This window comes from Mauremys mutica, chromosome 1, assembly GCF_020497125.1.
Source record: "Mauremys mutica isolate MM-2020 ecotype Southern chromosome 1, ASM2049712v1, whole genome shotgun sequence".
Taxonomy (NCBI): Eukaryota; Metazoa; Chordata; order Testudines; family Geoemydidae; genus Mauremys; species Mauremys mutica.
Window position 1 is genome coordinate 5,370,929 of NC_059072.1, and position 14,799 is coordinate 5,385,727.

Consider the following 14,799-nt stretch of genomic DNA (forward strand, 5'->3'; position numbering starts at 1 on the left):
TTTTAAACCATGTGAAGGGAAGACACTAGTTGTGGACTTGACAACAAAGGTCTTGGAAGAGCCTTGCTGAAGGCAGATCTGCGGGGTGTTGATAGCCTCAGAGGGGGCCCTATTGAAATGCAGTGGCTGCTTGTAATCTGTGAGTGAGTAAGGCAGAATAAAATGAAAAGTTGGGCAGAAATTATAGGTGTCTGGATTCATCCATCCTTCATTATTAACACAGAATATTGAATCTGAATGAGTATCTTGGGCGAAGCAAGGGGGGAGGGATAGTTCAGTGGTTTGAGCATTGGCCTGCTAAACCCAGGGTTGTGAGTTCAATCCTTGAGGGGGCCACCTAGGGATCTGGAGCAAAATCAGTACTTGGTCCTGCTAGTGAAGGCAGGGGGCTGGACTCGATGACCTTTCGGGGTCCCTTTGAGTTCTATGAGATAGGTATATATCTCATATATTTTAAGCAAACCCCTAAATGATTTATCTGTTAATATCCCAAAGGTTCATCTTGAATCATCATGACCATTCAGCAGTTTCTTGTGTACCTATCCCTTTGTGCGGTCTGTGTCCTGACCAAACCCACGGACAAGAAGGACCGTGTTCACCATGACCCGCAACTCAGTGACAAAGTCCATGATGATGCACAGAACTTTGAGTACGACCATGATGCTTTCCTTGGTGCAGATGAGGCCAAAACCTTTGACCAGCTGACACCAGAGGAGAGCAAGGAGAGACTTGGGTAAGGAAATTAACTAGCTTTTTACTTCATGTCAGAAGAACTACTTCACACTTTTACTCATCTGGAATTTTGCAAAATAGTTTTCCCATTCTTTGAAGTGTAATCCTAAAACTCATGTATATTTATATTTCTTCTATACCAGATGACTGGTAGAAATGTTCTAAATTTAAAACTATATAAATGGGGTTCAGAAGTCAGTAGTGGTTCACATGTGACTCGCAAGTCAAATGTAGCCTTGTGAAGTCATAGGTTGTCTGCAACACTTCTCATCTTTAATATGGAGCTGTTTCTTTAGAGGTCTCATCATGCAATATGGTCTTGCCTCTCATATTCAGTTATAACATTGCATGCTGGGCTAAGTTCCCTCTAAGTTACATGGCCACGCAGTAGCCTATTAAGATGCCTCTCCCCAGCCCAGCCCCGGACTTGCTGCGGGAGGGGCGCCCCTTCCCCGGCTTCCAACCCAACCCAGCCCAGCCCCGGACCTGCCATGGCCAGTGGGGAGAGGCACCCCTCCCCTGGTCCCCCAACCCAGACTTGCTACAGCTGGAGGAGAGGCATCTGTCCTGTGGCCCCAGCCCCAGAGCTGCTGCAGCAGGGAGAGATGCCTCCCCCTTTTCCCCTCAGGTGCTGCTGCAGGGAGAGGGAACTGTGGGGAGTCCTCTCTCCCCGGCGCAGCCTGTACCCCAAACCCCTCATCCCTGGCCCTACCCCAGAGCCCACACCCCAGCCAGAGCCCTCACCCCCCTCCCACTCCAACCCTCTGTCCCAGCCCTCATCCCTGGCCCTACCCCAGAGCCCACACCCCCAGCCGGAGTCGTCACCTGCCCATACCCCAACCCTGTGCCCCGGTCCTGAGCCCCCTCCCACATTCTGAACCCCTTGGGCCCACCCCGCCACATGAATTTTGTTATGTGCCCCAGTATGGAGGTGATGTGTCACATGCATCATCTCCATATTGGTTTACATAACAAAATTCATTCCGCACACGTGTGGGGAAGAATTGGAGGGAACACTAATGCTGGGCTTATAATATCCAAGAGCCTAGTGAGCTACAGATTGGTACAATGTCTAAATCAAAATAAATAGCTTTGTTTGCTCCACTCCATACAGTTTAAGGTGACTGGGTGCTGGCAAGCTGTCGTTATTTGAACAAAGCTTGGCTCCTATCGTAAGGAAGAACTAAAACCCCCTGGCAGCAGCTGGGCTCTCTAGCCGTATTAATTCCCATCTAAGAGGCAACTGCAGCACAAAAAACACACCCATTGGCACAAGCTAATGAAAATAACATGCTTTTTAATTAACTTTTGTCTTCCTACTTTCACTCTAATTGGCTCCCATTGATAACGCCAGGGTCTGACCTTGAGAAGGATACAGTAAGAGCTGGGGCACAGCAGTCTTTTGCTCTTCAGCATAGCAGGGCATTCCCCTCTGTCCAAGTGCCACATCGCTGCACCTGTCACCACTGTGGTTTATATTTGGCTTTACACTTTGAAGCATAAGCCTACCCAGCACTGAAAGCTCTTGTTGAAGTGGCTCTTGTGAGTGCCCCACCTACAACACCTCCACACACAGCTTTCCCAACTTGCCAGATACTCGAATAGAACATTTTTCAGCTTTATTTTAGGGACTATATCAAGTTAAAAACTGTAAAAATCTGGTATTATGTCTTTTTATGGTATTAACACTAAAATTATTACAACATAAACTGTTTTTTGCAATTTAGTTTTCACTTCGTGTTTTTTCCCTCAGTGTGGCAATTAAATTAGGCCAATCAATTTCACTTTTTAATTCTCATGCACAATTCTTGCATCATAAATGTAAGAAGGTGCTCTGTAAACAGACAAGACAGGGCTCCTGCCCCAAAGTGCTTCTAAGTGGCACAAACAAAAGCAAATGCAGGACAACTGGTTTTGGAGATACTACTGAGGTGACAATATGTGCCCTATGCTTTGCACAAAGATGGAATGTTCATGTTGCAGGGACTGACTGGAGAAAAATTTAAGTCCAAATTAAACTAGTGATTGGCACTTAAAAAAAAAAATCTTTTCTGTAAGACTTTGCAAAGACTTCCTTTTTATAAAAGCCTGAATTTCAAGAATAAACTGAGTGTCTACGTGAAATACTTGTTTCAGTTCTCCGGACTAGTGCGATTTTTGTCTGGAAAAACTAATATGTAGCACCCTTTTTGAAAGTTTCCTTGTATGACGTTATTGCACATTACGTCACCTTCACTGTATTTTTCTTCTGTCTCAGTTCCTCCAAGTTCCTAGAGGAATCCTGATGGTAGGAACATAGGCATTGTCATATTGTATCAGCCAATGGTCCATTTAGAGAGACAAGGTGGGTGAAGTAATATCTGTTGTTGGACCAACTTCTTTCTAATTTCCTGGGACTGACACAGCTACAATTACACTGCATTCAATGATCCATTTTAGTCTAGTTTTCTGTCCCTGACACTAATATCATATGCTTCAGGTGAAGGTGTGTTTTCTTAAAAATGGACCGTTATGTCCATGGAGTAAGTTTTTCCTAACTTTAATATACACCCACAACCTCAAGTGCTTGTTACAATCATACTCTTTCAGGCTGAGGAAGACTAGATTAGAAGGTTATTGAAGGAGGAATAAGGGGTTGCCTTTGCTTGACATGGGAAAATGATTGCCTGCTGCCTGGAATTAATGTTTCCTCTCTGTGGCACACTCAGCTCAAGGAGCAAAAGACTGCTGTGGAAATCACACCTGGGTGTTCACTGTGCCAACCAACATTTTTTTCATAACTTCCAAAGTGCTTGGCTCCCAGTGCTGCTGAGGCAATGAATGAATGATTTTTTTCAGAATGCAAGTTGCTCTTCATGCTTGTGTAACAAGCTTTTCTTGGGCTGTCAGTTGTAAAATTAAACAAGCTTGTTTTTATTGCTTTTGTGAAGAAAGTGTTCTAGTGGGAAAGATCAAGAGGTTCTCTTCTAGTGCATGAGCATGTGCAAGAGAAATGTGCAGCTCAGAAAACTGGTTACAGAATGTAGAGATATGCAAGAGATCCTCTTTTCAGGTTGCTTTGCTTTTCTAACCTTTAGGTTTCATCATTGCTTTGCATTTTAATTTCACAGTTCTGCTAAGTTATTGGCTAGAAAAAGCTGGCAATGGGAAGAGTGGGGACTAGGGTAAAATTTTGCTCCTTTAAAATGTCAGAATGGGTATTCGAACCCACCCCTCCCTCTGATATGCCATTTTTCTTTGTTTTACATGTGAAAGGCGCTTTCATTACTCTTTTTTAATCTGAACTGGTATTGTGCTTGGTCAGTCGTAACACACTACTCACGCTGATTCTTGTGGCTGGCATGTTTGTGTGTCTGCTTTTGAAAGAGCACAGCCTTCGGAGTTGAGAAGGTTCTTGCTCCAGAGCTTTTACAGCACTGCTTTTGTCTGTTCCCTGAAGTCACTGTCTTTCTGGTGATCTTCACATTGTCAACTGAACTGGAGTTCAACCTGTGATTAGAGCCACATGCAGTCTAACATGCTGTTCTTATGGACTCCTCGGATGTATTTGGAACAGGTCCTTGTGCTCTGCCTGAGCTGAAAGTGAATGGAGTGTTGACTCAGGGAGCATTCCCTAAGCTGCCAGACATGAGGCAATGAGGGGAGTGCTGAGGAAATGGGATCCTGGTGAGGTCTGTCCTTCCCAGCAGGCCGGGCATTAGAGGTGGGAAAGAAAGGGATGTATCAGAGTTGTAAGGAATCACAAAATACACCTCTGCCCTGATATAACGCGACCTGATATAACACGAATTCGGATATAATGCGGTAAAGCAGCACTCCGGGGGGGGGGCTGCGCACTCCGGTGGATCAAAGCAAGTTCGATATAACGCAGTTTCACCTATAACACAGTAAGATTTTTTGGCTCCCGAGGACAGCATTATATCGAGGTAGAGATGTAACTGAAGCATCATGTCTTAATTGTGCTGTGATGCATTGCATTGTGCATCAATATGTGATGAAGCTGCATTTTTCTTATGGCTATGAAGAGTTCCATGACTCACGTTTTTAAAATATCCATGACTTCTGATTTGGGAGTCTTGCCCATAGGTGGCTGGATGTGGTATCAAATAATGGAACCAACTTTACCCAAAGCCTTAATAGCTGGCCAAGTTAAAACTTATTCTACTGGGGAGGCTCAGAGCACAAATTCTTGTAAACTAGGGCTGCTGACTTGTCATGGACTCCAGTGTGGATGAACTAAAACTATTAGTAAAATGGTTGTAAACTATTATTGAAAAAGTAAGATTTTGATTAAAATATTGTATCAGATGTGTGGCTTTTTCTGTAAAACCATGCTTTTTACCTTTTGTCCTGACAATACTGTGACTTGGCATATCATATCGCAAACCACTAGCCCTAAATGGTGATTCAACATCCTTAGGCAAGTAGAACATCAGGGCATTATGCAGCTGCTATTTTACAGCTCTCTGCAACTCCATTCAGTGACTTTATTCTTAGATTCCTTAAGGCTGAGTGCCTCTGATAGGAGGATTAAAAATGATTCTAGGCTGGACCAATATTGCTGGAATTCTAGGAACCAACCAAATGGCACAAACCTGATAGTTAGACGCTCCAAAGTTTAGAGCAGAGTCCCACCACTTCTTGGATATATTGCACTGAAAGCTGTTCGACAGCTTCATCTACAAAAATGAGTCACTGGTACAAAGATATTCTGGTAAGTTAGTTTTACTTCCATTAAAGTAGGTGGAAAGTCTCCCACTGGGAGCTGAATGAGGCCCTTAATATTCCCTCTAGCCAAAAGGTTATGACGACTAAAGTTCATAATTTTCAGAAGGAATATGGTAGATGATGTGCTGAGTGTTGTATGACTTATGAGGTTAAACAATGGATGCAGCATTGCTAGTTTTAGACCAGCGACTCAGCAAATCTACTAGTATGTTTTGTATTGACACTGAATCCACATATTGTTCATAAAACACTAGTATATTTATCCAATTATGCTTCTTTGGGGAGGGGAAGTCAGTCACTTGCAACATGTTCATTATCATTGGAAAGTGTTATCACAGAATCATAGAATATCAGGGTTGGAAGGGACCTCAGGAGGTATCTAGTCCAACCCCCTGCTCAAAGCAGGACCAATCCCCAACTAAATCATCCCAGCCAGGGCTTTGTCAAGCCTGACCTTAAAAACCTCTAAGGAAGGAGATTCCACCACCTCCCTAGGTAACCCATTCCAGTGCTTCACCACCCTCCTAGTGAAAAAGTTTTTCCTAATATCCAACCTAAGCCTCCCCCACTGCAACTTGAGTTTAAGTGTCTCATACTTCTTCACAGCTATGTCGGTGTTTATGAGCCTGTTATCTATATACTTTCTAGACCGCTGATACTGATTACACCTGTAGAGAGTGGAGCTGATGTGATGTTTATAAATGAAATGGCTGAGAACGTTTAGGACTGTAACATGCTGTCTGCACAAGTCTGTCTGCATGACAGAATAGAAATGTTATAATGGAGTTCAGTCATCATGTGTATCATCCCCTCCCACAGACAGTATACAATGTCTTGCTGGAGGTATTATTACACTCAAATATTATAGTAACTTTTAATATATGAAATTTAAATGTCATTACTTCAAAGTGGCTAGCTTAAACTATACTTTGTTACATTTTTGTTAAACAGGTGTCCTTTATTAAAGTAAAACACTGATTTTTGGGCAATCCTGGGAATAGAAAAGCCCCATACTTTGTTCTAAACAGTGCTGCTTCTGCCATCAGACTTTTTCTGTTTTTAAAATGCAAGAAGTTCTGCAATAAATAACTTAGTTTTAAAAACACTACCTTAAATTCTAGTACAACCAGTTGCAAGTGAAGCAGTAACAAAAGAGACAACTGCATGGATTCCAAGGGAGGCTTTGAAAACAAAGCTCTCTTCTCAAGAAGAATGTGCTGTATCTTGGCTTTGTTTAAAAACTAGTTAGGTGTCACTGCTTGGGAGAATGGCAGGAAGGTGGGGAAATTTTTGTTTGATTTATAATTCTGGTGAATAATATTAACAACAAATGGTTCATCAGCTATGTACATGCTATTAAGAATGGATACTGCTCAGAAGGTCAGAGCTTATCTTGGAGGGGGGGGGGAGAAGGATTCTGGTCATATTGAACCACTCCAAATTTAACTCTTGCTCTGTTATCATAACTTCTCTTTGCATTAATAACATTGTAATTAATGTACACCTCTACCCCCTATATAACACAGTCCTTGGGAGCCAAAAAATCTTACCGCATTATAGGTGAAACCGTGTTATATCAGGGTAGTGGTGGCAGGGCTCCGACGGTGATTTAAAGGGCCCGGGGCTCCCCGCAGCAGCCCGGAGCCCCGGGCCCTTTAAAGCACCACCTGAGCCCCGCTGCAAGAGCCCTGGGGTAGCGGCAGCAGGGCTCCAGCGGTGCTTTAAAGAGCCCTGGGCTTCGGCTGCTGCGGGGCACCCCGGGCCCTTTAAATCTCCACCCAAGCCCTGCTGCTGGATATAACGTGATAAAGCAGCCCCGCCCCCCCCAGAGCGCTGCTTTACCACGTTATATCCAAATTTGTGTTATATCGGGTCACGTTATATCGGGGTCGAGGTGTATTTGCACTTACATAGCAAAGTGCTGTACAGACATTAATCTTCAAATTCCATCTAGGGGAAATACACACATTTGTGAATGTATATTTGCGTTCCTTCAATGGCTTTTCTTCACAGCTGTCATTGAAAAAAGTCTGCAGTCTCAAAGCATGTTTTATAAACCACACATCTTTAATTTCTTCCTTTATAGAGTGGTGAACATCACACTCAGATGTTCTGATCAGTGACCTCTGTGTGGTAGTTTTTCATCATTCTGTGGCTGTAGGATCTTTATTACATTGATTGGCTTGAGCATGTAAATGAGCTAGGACTGGGTATAGTGGTTTTTGTATTTCTTCAGCTGAGGAGTCTTTTCATTTTGTTTCAAATAAACACAAGTCGTTGCTTAACAGCTTTGCAAATTATAATTTTGCTGAAATGTGCAGCCAGGTTTGTTCTAGACTAATGACGGATGCTTCAGTAGTAGAAGACATACACTTCATGAAGAATACAAAAACTGAACATCTTAGGAATGAACAAGTCAGTATTCCAGTAGCATGTGACACACTGAGGCTGAACTGTGCACCATCCATTTTGAATCAAGTGTTCGCTACATCAATCTGGTAAATCACTTTCTAAAATTGTGTGACTGGCAAAAGCGTATAGAATGACACCAGCTGGAAAGCAGTTTTTTGGTAGCTTGCTGGGTTACAGTTTGGAATTGACTTGTTCAATCCTGCCTAAAGGTCCAGTGTGCCGCCAATTAAAATGCGCTTATTTCCCTTAACTTTTCCTGCATTTCTCTGCATTTTCTACAGAAAGATTGTAAGTAAAATAGATGAAGACAAGGACGGGTTTGTAACTGTGGAGGAGCTCAGAGACTGGATTAAATTTGCACAAAAACGCTGGATTTACGAGGATGTAGAGCGCCAGTGGAAGGGGCACGACCTCAATGAGGACGGCCTCATTTCCTGGGAAGAGTATAAAAATGCCACCTACGGCTACATCTTAGGTAGGTCTTTATTCTTGGGGTGAAGGCTTTGTGGAGCTGGCACCTTGAAACTTGCTGTTTTGTCTTGTAGAATGATTGTAGATAAAATAGACACGGATAAGGATGGGTTTGTGACGGAGGGGGAGCTGAAAGCCTGGATTAAGAAGGCCCAGAAGAAGTACGTGTATGACAATGTCGAACGCCAGTGGCAGGAGTTTGACATGAATCAAGATGGATTAATCTCCTGGGATGAGTACAGAAACGTGACGTATGGCACTTACCTGGGTAAGGGGCAAGATGTCAGACCTGCGGACACCGTAGTCTCTAATCAATAAAGCAGAAGGGTTGTGTAATACAGAGCATGGAGAGCTCTTTTCCTTCATATTAGTAAGAGGTCCATGTGAAATTGGCAAGCGTGCAGAAAAATCTTAAAAGCTAAAGTTTGTATGAAGATACGGCTTTGTAACTCTGCTTTATTGATTCATTTTAATTTAAAAATCTAATTTAAAATTCAATCTGAGCAGTAATCTTGACAGTTTTATTCAAGGCTCCTGGGAAGACCCTTTGTTTAATACTTAGTTTAACTCTCCATTGCTTGTAATATCCCACTTGGAGCTCTAAAGCTTTTCCCTAGCAATAGTTACCACTGGTGGTCTGCAACATCTGCAGAAATCTATATGTGGCTGTGGACACGCAGCCATGCTGTAGCAAGGTACGGTATGTTGTCTCTGTTTGTATAAAGTGTGGTTCACTTGGCTTTTAACAGCTACACTTCTGGAATTTGAAGCTCTTGAACAACGACATCAACTGTCTTTTCTTAACCTTAGGACGAAAAAATAAAATGTGTGTCTTATCCTCTCCACTCCACCCCTACTTCCAGTGGGGGCCCGCCCTTTTTTTAGCCATGCCCCTATGACATAGGGCCTAGATCTGGTTTACCAAGAAGCAGAGACTGGCAGTAGCTGTGGAGACCTTTGAGGGGGGGGAGCTGGTGGGGGAGGAGCTATTTTGTGTAAGGGTTGGGGAGAACGAAGACTAGCAAAGGGACTTGTAACCTGATTGAGTACAGGTGTGGTATGATGGAATACATTTTGCAGAGCAGTGTGACTATTTGTGGATCTACATAATAAATTTATTACATGCTTTCAAAACGTATGCTGCATCTTGTCTGCTCTCTTCTGGCTAATCCGTGTCCCTCCAGGACTGTTTCTATCACTTCACTCTGCTGACAGCTCTGAGGTCTGGGGCTGTCCTCCCTTTAAATAACCTGTTAAAACTCAAGCCCGGCAATGTTCAGTGCAGCACCAATGACTGGTTAAGAACAAAGATCCCGTGACCCTGTAGAACTAGAAACAAGTCTTATCCCATGAACTAGAAAGGGAAAATACCAGATTTCTGATGGGATCCACAGCACTTGTTTCTAGCCCTGGGACATCCCAAGCTATCTGATCTTCACAATTAGACAATGTAAAGTATAGAAAAGTACTATGTAAAGTACTATCTTGGGTAATCTTGAGGGTTTTATGGCTTTCTCTGAACCCATGCAGTTGGATCGGACAGCTGTCTCTTCAGGTATATTTTTAAAATGTCCTAATGAAGAAAAAGTAATATACTAAAATATTTCAAGGGTTTTTTGTAACATATATGGCATATGTAGAGCCCCTGAGCTGGTGGTATGCCATAAAGATCTCAATCCCAGGAGTTTGGGATGGGCATATGACTCACCAGTCCCCTGGGCTAATGCTGATAAAACATTCAGAATGCACTTGCACCACCTTTTACTCACTTTGTTATATACAATTTATAAGTACAGATATATTTCTCTACTAAATAGTTAATATATTAAAACTACTCTGGTCTTCCTTTCATAACAACAATGCTGATCTGTCCCTGACAAAGCCATGTATGTGTAATGGCTTGGCTTTCCACTTCTGTTAAAAAGTAAATACTTTGCCATAATATATTTCTGGTGAAAGATCTTCATGTCTGTTGTGAAAAGCTGTTTTCCCTTTCTCTGGCATGAACACATTTGGAAATGCCCCTCAAATGTTTGATGCCCAGCCAGGAAGCTAACAGATCCCTTTACCTAATGGAGAACATACATCTTCCATACTGCAGGAGCAGAGACACCATCCTCTTTTACTGCAGCTCTTTTGGCTGTTGTATGTAGTATTTTTAAAATTAGATTTTTGTGATCTGAATGGAACCGCATGTTAGTAAGCTCCAAGACCATGCTGGTCACTTCATTGCTGTATTTGAATAGTGTGTGTAAGCCTCTGAGTACCCCATGCTTTTAGTGTACCTCACCAGAATGCAAGAGGAATTTCTGTGGACCCAAGCTGTGCGCGATACAATAAGCAGGCATAGCTCTCTGTGGAAGATTTGCTTAGATTATGATCTGATGTCCTCTTTAAAGAACAAAGCCATTATATTCTTTGCGTATGTTTAATATTGGCTCTAAATGGCACCAACTTCATATGCAGGCTTCAGAACCTGGCATCTGGCCTTGCTGGTATGTTGCTCATAAACAGTGATTTTTTTTTTTTAAATACTCTGGATCTGCATTCTCTTCCATCTGTGGTTCTTTAGGCCCCAAGGACAGGTTTCTGAATTTTCCCATATATACCCTCAAGTACTCCATGCTGTGGTGAGCCAGGGGTGTTAGATGTAAGTGCTCTTGAGCTGGCGAGATGAAGTACTAAAGAGCAACCCTAGATGCTGCTGCTGCTACAGTGTTAACAGTGCCACTAATTGACCTGAATTTTAGTGAGTACCTTGAATGCTTTCTACATCTATTTCCGTTGTGGCCTTGCTCTGCGAAGTTCTAACGAGCTGTGCAGTTGAAGCCATTAACTGCAAATCACTAAGGGTATGTCTACACTATGAAATAAGGTCGAATTTATGGAAGTTGATTTTTTAGGAAGCGATTTTATACAGTAGATTTTGTATGTCCCCACTAAGAGCATTAAGTCGGTGGAGTGCATCCATAGGGCTAGCATCGACTTTCAGAGCGTTGCACTGTGGGTAGCTGTCCCACAGTTCCCGCAGTCTCTGCCACCCATTGGAATTCTGGGTTGAGATCCCACTGCCTGATGAGGCAAAAACATTGTCATGGGTGGTTTTGGATACATGTCGTCAGTCGCCCCTCCCTCCGTGAGAGGAACGGCAGACAATCGTTTTGCATCTTTTTTCCACGCAGATGCCATAGCACGGCAAGCGTGAAGCCCGCTCAGCTCAGCTGCTGCTGTTATGTCCTGGGTGCTGCTGGCAGCAGATGGTGCAGTAGGGCTGCAAACCATCGTCACGCTTCCGCTGCCACTCTGCTGTCCTGCAGACATCATACCATGGCAAACATGGAGCCCGCTCAGATCACCGCAGCAGTTATGAGCACTGTAAACACCTCACACATTATCCTGCAGTATATGCAGCACCAGAACCTGCAAAAGCAAGCGAGGAGGCGATGGCAGCATGGTGACGAGAGTGATGAGGACATGGACACAGACTTCTCTCAAAGCATGGGCCCTGGCAGTTTGGACATCATGGTGGTAATGGGGCAGGTTCATGCTGTGGAACGCTGATTCTGGGCCCGGGAAACAAGCACAGACTGTTGGGACCGCATAGTGTTGCAGGTCTGGGATGATTCCTAGTGGCTGCAAAACTTTCACATGCGTAAGGGCACTTTCATGGAACTTTGACTTGCATTCCCCTGCCCTTAAGCGCCAGAATACCAAGATGAGAGCAGCCCTCACAGTTCACAAGTGAGTGGCGATAGCCCTCTGGAAGCTTGCAATGCCAGACAGCTACCGGTCAGTTGGGAATCAATTTGGAGTGGGCAAATCTACTGTGGGGGCTGCTGTGATCCAAGTAGACAACGCAATCACTGAGCTGCTACTATCAAGGGTAGTGACTCTGGGAAACGTGCAGGTCATAGTGGATGACTTTGCTGCAATGGGATTCCCTAACTGTGGTGGGGCGATAGATGGAACCCATATCCCTATCTTGGCACCGGAGCACCAAGGCAGCCAGTACATAAACCGCAAGGGGTACTTTTCAACGGTGCTGCAAGCACTGGTGGATCACAAGGGACGTTTCACCAACATCAACGTGGGATGGCTGGGAAAGGTACGTGACACTCGCATCTTCAGGAACTGTGGTGTGTCTGAACGGCTGCAGCAAGGGACTTACTTTTCAGACCAGAAAATAACAATTGGGATGTTGAAATGCCTAAAGTTATCCTTGGAGACCCAGCGTACCCCTTAATGCCATAGCTCATGAAGCCGTACACAGGCAGCCTGGACAGTAGTCAGGAGCTGTTCAACTCTAGGCTGAGCAAGTGCAGAATGGCGGTAGAATGTTCATTTGGATGTTTAAAAACGTGCTGGCGCAGTTTACTGACTCGGTTAGACCTCAGCGAAACCAATATTCCCATCGTTATTACTGCTTGCTGTGTGCTCCACAATATCTGTGAGAGTAAGGGGGAGACATTTATGGCAGGGTGGGAGGTTGAGGCAAATTACCTGGCTGCTGATTACGTGGAGCCTGACACCAGGGCAGTTAGAAGAGAACAGGAGGGCGTACTGCGCATCCGAGAAGCTTTGAAAACCAGTTTCATGACTGGCCAGGCTACCGTGTGAAAGTTCTGGTTGTTTATCCTTGATGAAAACCTGCCTCCCTGGTTCACTCTACTTCCCTGTAAGCCAACCGCCCTCCCCTCCCCCCTTCAATCACCATTTTCAGAGGCAATAAAGTCATTGTTATTTCAAATTCATGCATTCTTTATTAATTAGTCACAGGAATAGGGGGAATACTTCAAAATGTATTGAATGCCAGCCTTCTGTTGCTTGGGCAGTCCTCTGGGACGGAGTGGGTTGGTGCCTGGAGGGGGACCCTCCCCCGCCCACGTTCTTGGGCATCAGGTTGAGGAGGATATGGAACTTGGGGAGGAGGGCATTTGGTTACACAGGAGCTGCAGCGGCGGTCTGTGCTCCTGCTGCCTTTCCTGCACCTCAAACATATGCCAGAGCATATCAGTTTGATCCTCCAGTAGCCTCAGCATTGCATCCTGCCTCCTCTCATCACGCTTCCACCACCGCTCCTCTTGCTCCAGCCATCTATCCTCTCACGCGTCCCTCCTGTCCTTGCCTTCGTTTTGTGTTTTCCTGGACTCTGACATTGTCTGCCTCCACACATTGTGCTTGGCTCATTCTGTGGGAGGATTGCAAGAGCTCAGAGAACATGTCATCGTGAGTGCATTTTTTTCGCCTTCTTATCTGCACTAGCCTCTGGGACGGAGATGATGGGGGAGCGTTGAAACATTTGCAGCTGCGGGAGGGGGAAAAAAGGGAGAGTTGTGTTGACCATTTAAAATGGGTTGGCCGTTTAAAAGGAGGGGCTGCGGTTTTCGGGTTAACGTGCAGCACAAACCCAACTAAACCCCTCCCTCACACCCAATTCTCTGGGATGATTGCTTCACCCCTCCCCCCACCGCGTGGCTAACAGCAGGGATGGTTTCTTTTCGGCCACAGGCACACAGCCCAGCAGGAACGGCCACCTCTGAATGTCCCTTTAATAAAATTTCCCTATTTCAACCAGGTGACCATGAATTATATCACTCTCTGAGGATAACACAAACGGATAAAGAACGGATGTTGCTTGACTGCATTCCAGTAGCTTTACTGGCCGCGACAAATCTTCAGGGCAAATTAATCATTAAACACGCTTGCTTTTAAACCATGTATTATATTTACAAAGGTACACTCACCAGAGGTGCCGTCTCCGCCTTCAAGGTCCGGGAGCCCAGGTTGGGAGGGTAATGTCTCCAGAGGGATAAAGAGTTCCTGGCTGTTGGGGAGAACGGTTTCTCCGCTTGCCTGCTGTGCGCAATCTTCAACCTCCTCCTCATCCCCAAAATCCTCATCCCTGTTGCGTGAGACTCCCCTGCAGGAGTCCATGTACATGGGGTGGGGTCATTGTAGGGGAACCCCCTAGAATTGCATGCAGCTCATGATAGAAGCAGCATGTCTGGGGGGTCTTTGGTTTTTTGGTAGGCTTGCCTGAGCTCCTTAAGTTTCACGTGACACTGCTGTAGGTCTCTGTTATAGCCTCTGTCCTTCATGCCCTTGGAGATTTTTTTCAAATATTTTGGCATTTCGTCTTTTGGGACGTCTTTTGGATTTGTCTCCCCATACAGCGATCAGATCCAGTACCACCTGTTCGGTCCATGCTGGAGCTCTTTTGCGATTCGGGACTCCATGGTCACCTCTGCTGATGGTCAGCTTGCCACACTGGCCAAACAGGAAATAAAATTCAAAAGTTTTCCTGTCTACCTGGCCAGTGCATCTGAGTTGAGAGTGCTGTCCAGAGCAATCACAATGGAGCACTCTAGGATAGCTCCGGGAGGCCAATACCATCGAATCGTGTCGACACTACCCTCAAATTCGACCCAGCGATGTCAATTTCAGCACTAATCCCCT

The 14,799-nt window shown here is 44.6% G+C and overlaps 1 protein-coding gene across 2 annotated transcripts in view; it reads left to right on the top strand.

Annotated features, from left to right (window-relative positions):
• The window catches only part of CALU (calumenin), a 39,139-nt gene that overhangs the window by 13,513 nt on the left and 10,827 nt on the right, over positions 1 to 14,799 (top strand). The window contains exons 2-3 of one of the 2 annotated variants that reach the window (XM_045029011.1): positions 496 to 733; positions 8,154 to 8,347. In XM_045029011.1, the coding sequence (XP_044884946.1) occupies positions 513 to 733; positions 8,154 to 8,347 (415 nt within the window). In that variant the 5' untranslated portion in view covers positions 496 to 512. Of the gene's footprint in view, positions 1 to 495; positions 734 to 8,153; positions 8,348 to 8,417; positions 8,612 to 14,799 lie in introns of both variants that reach the window. The other variant, XM_045029012.1, reaches the window with a different exon arrangement.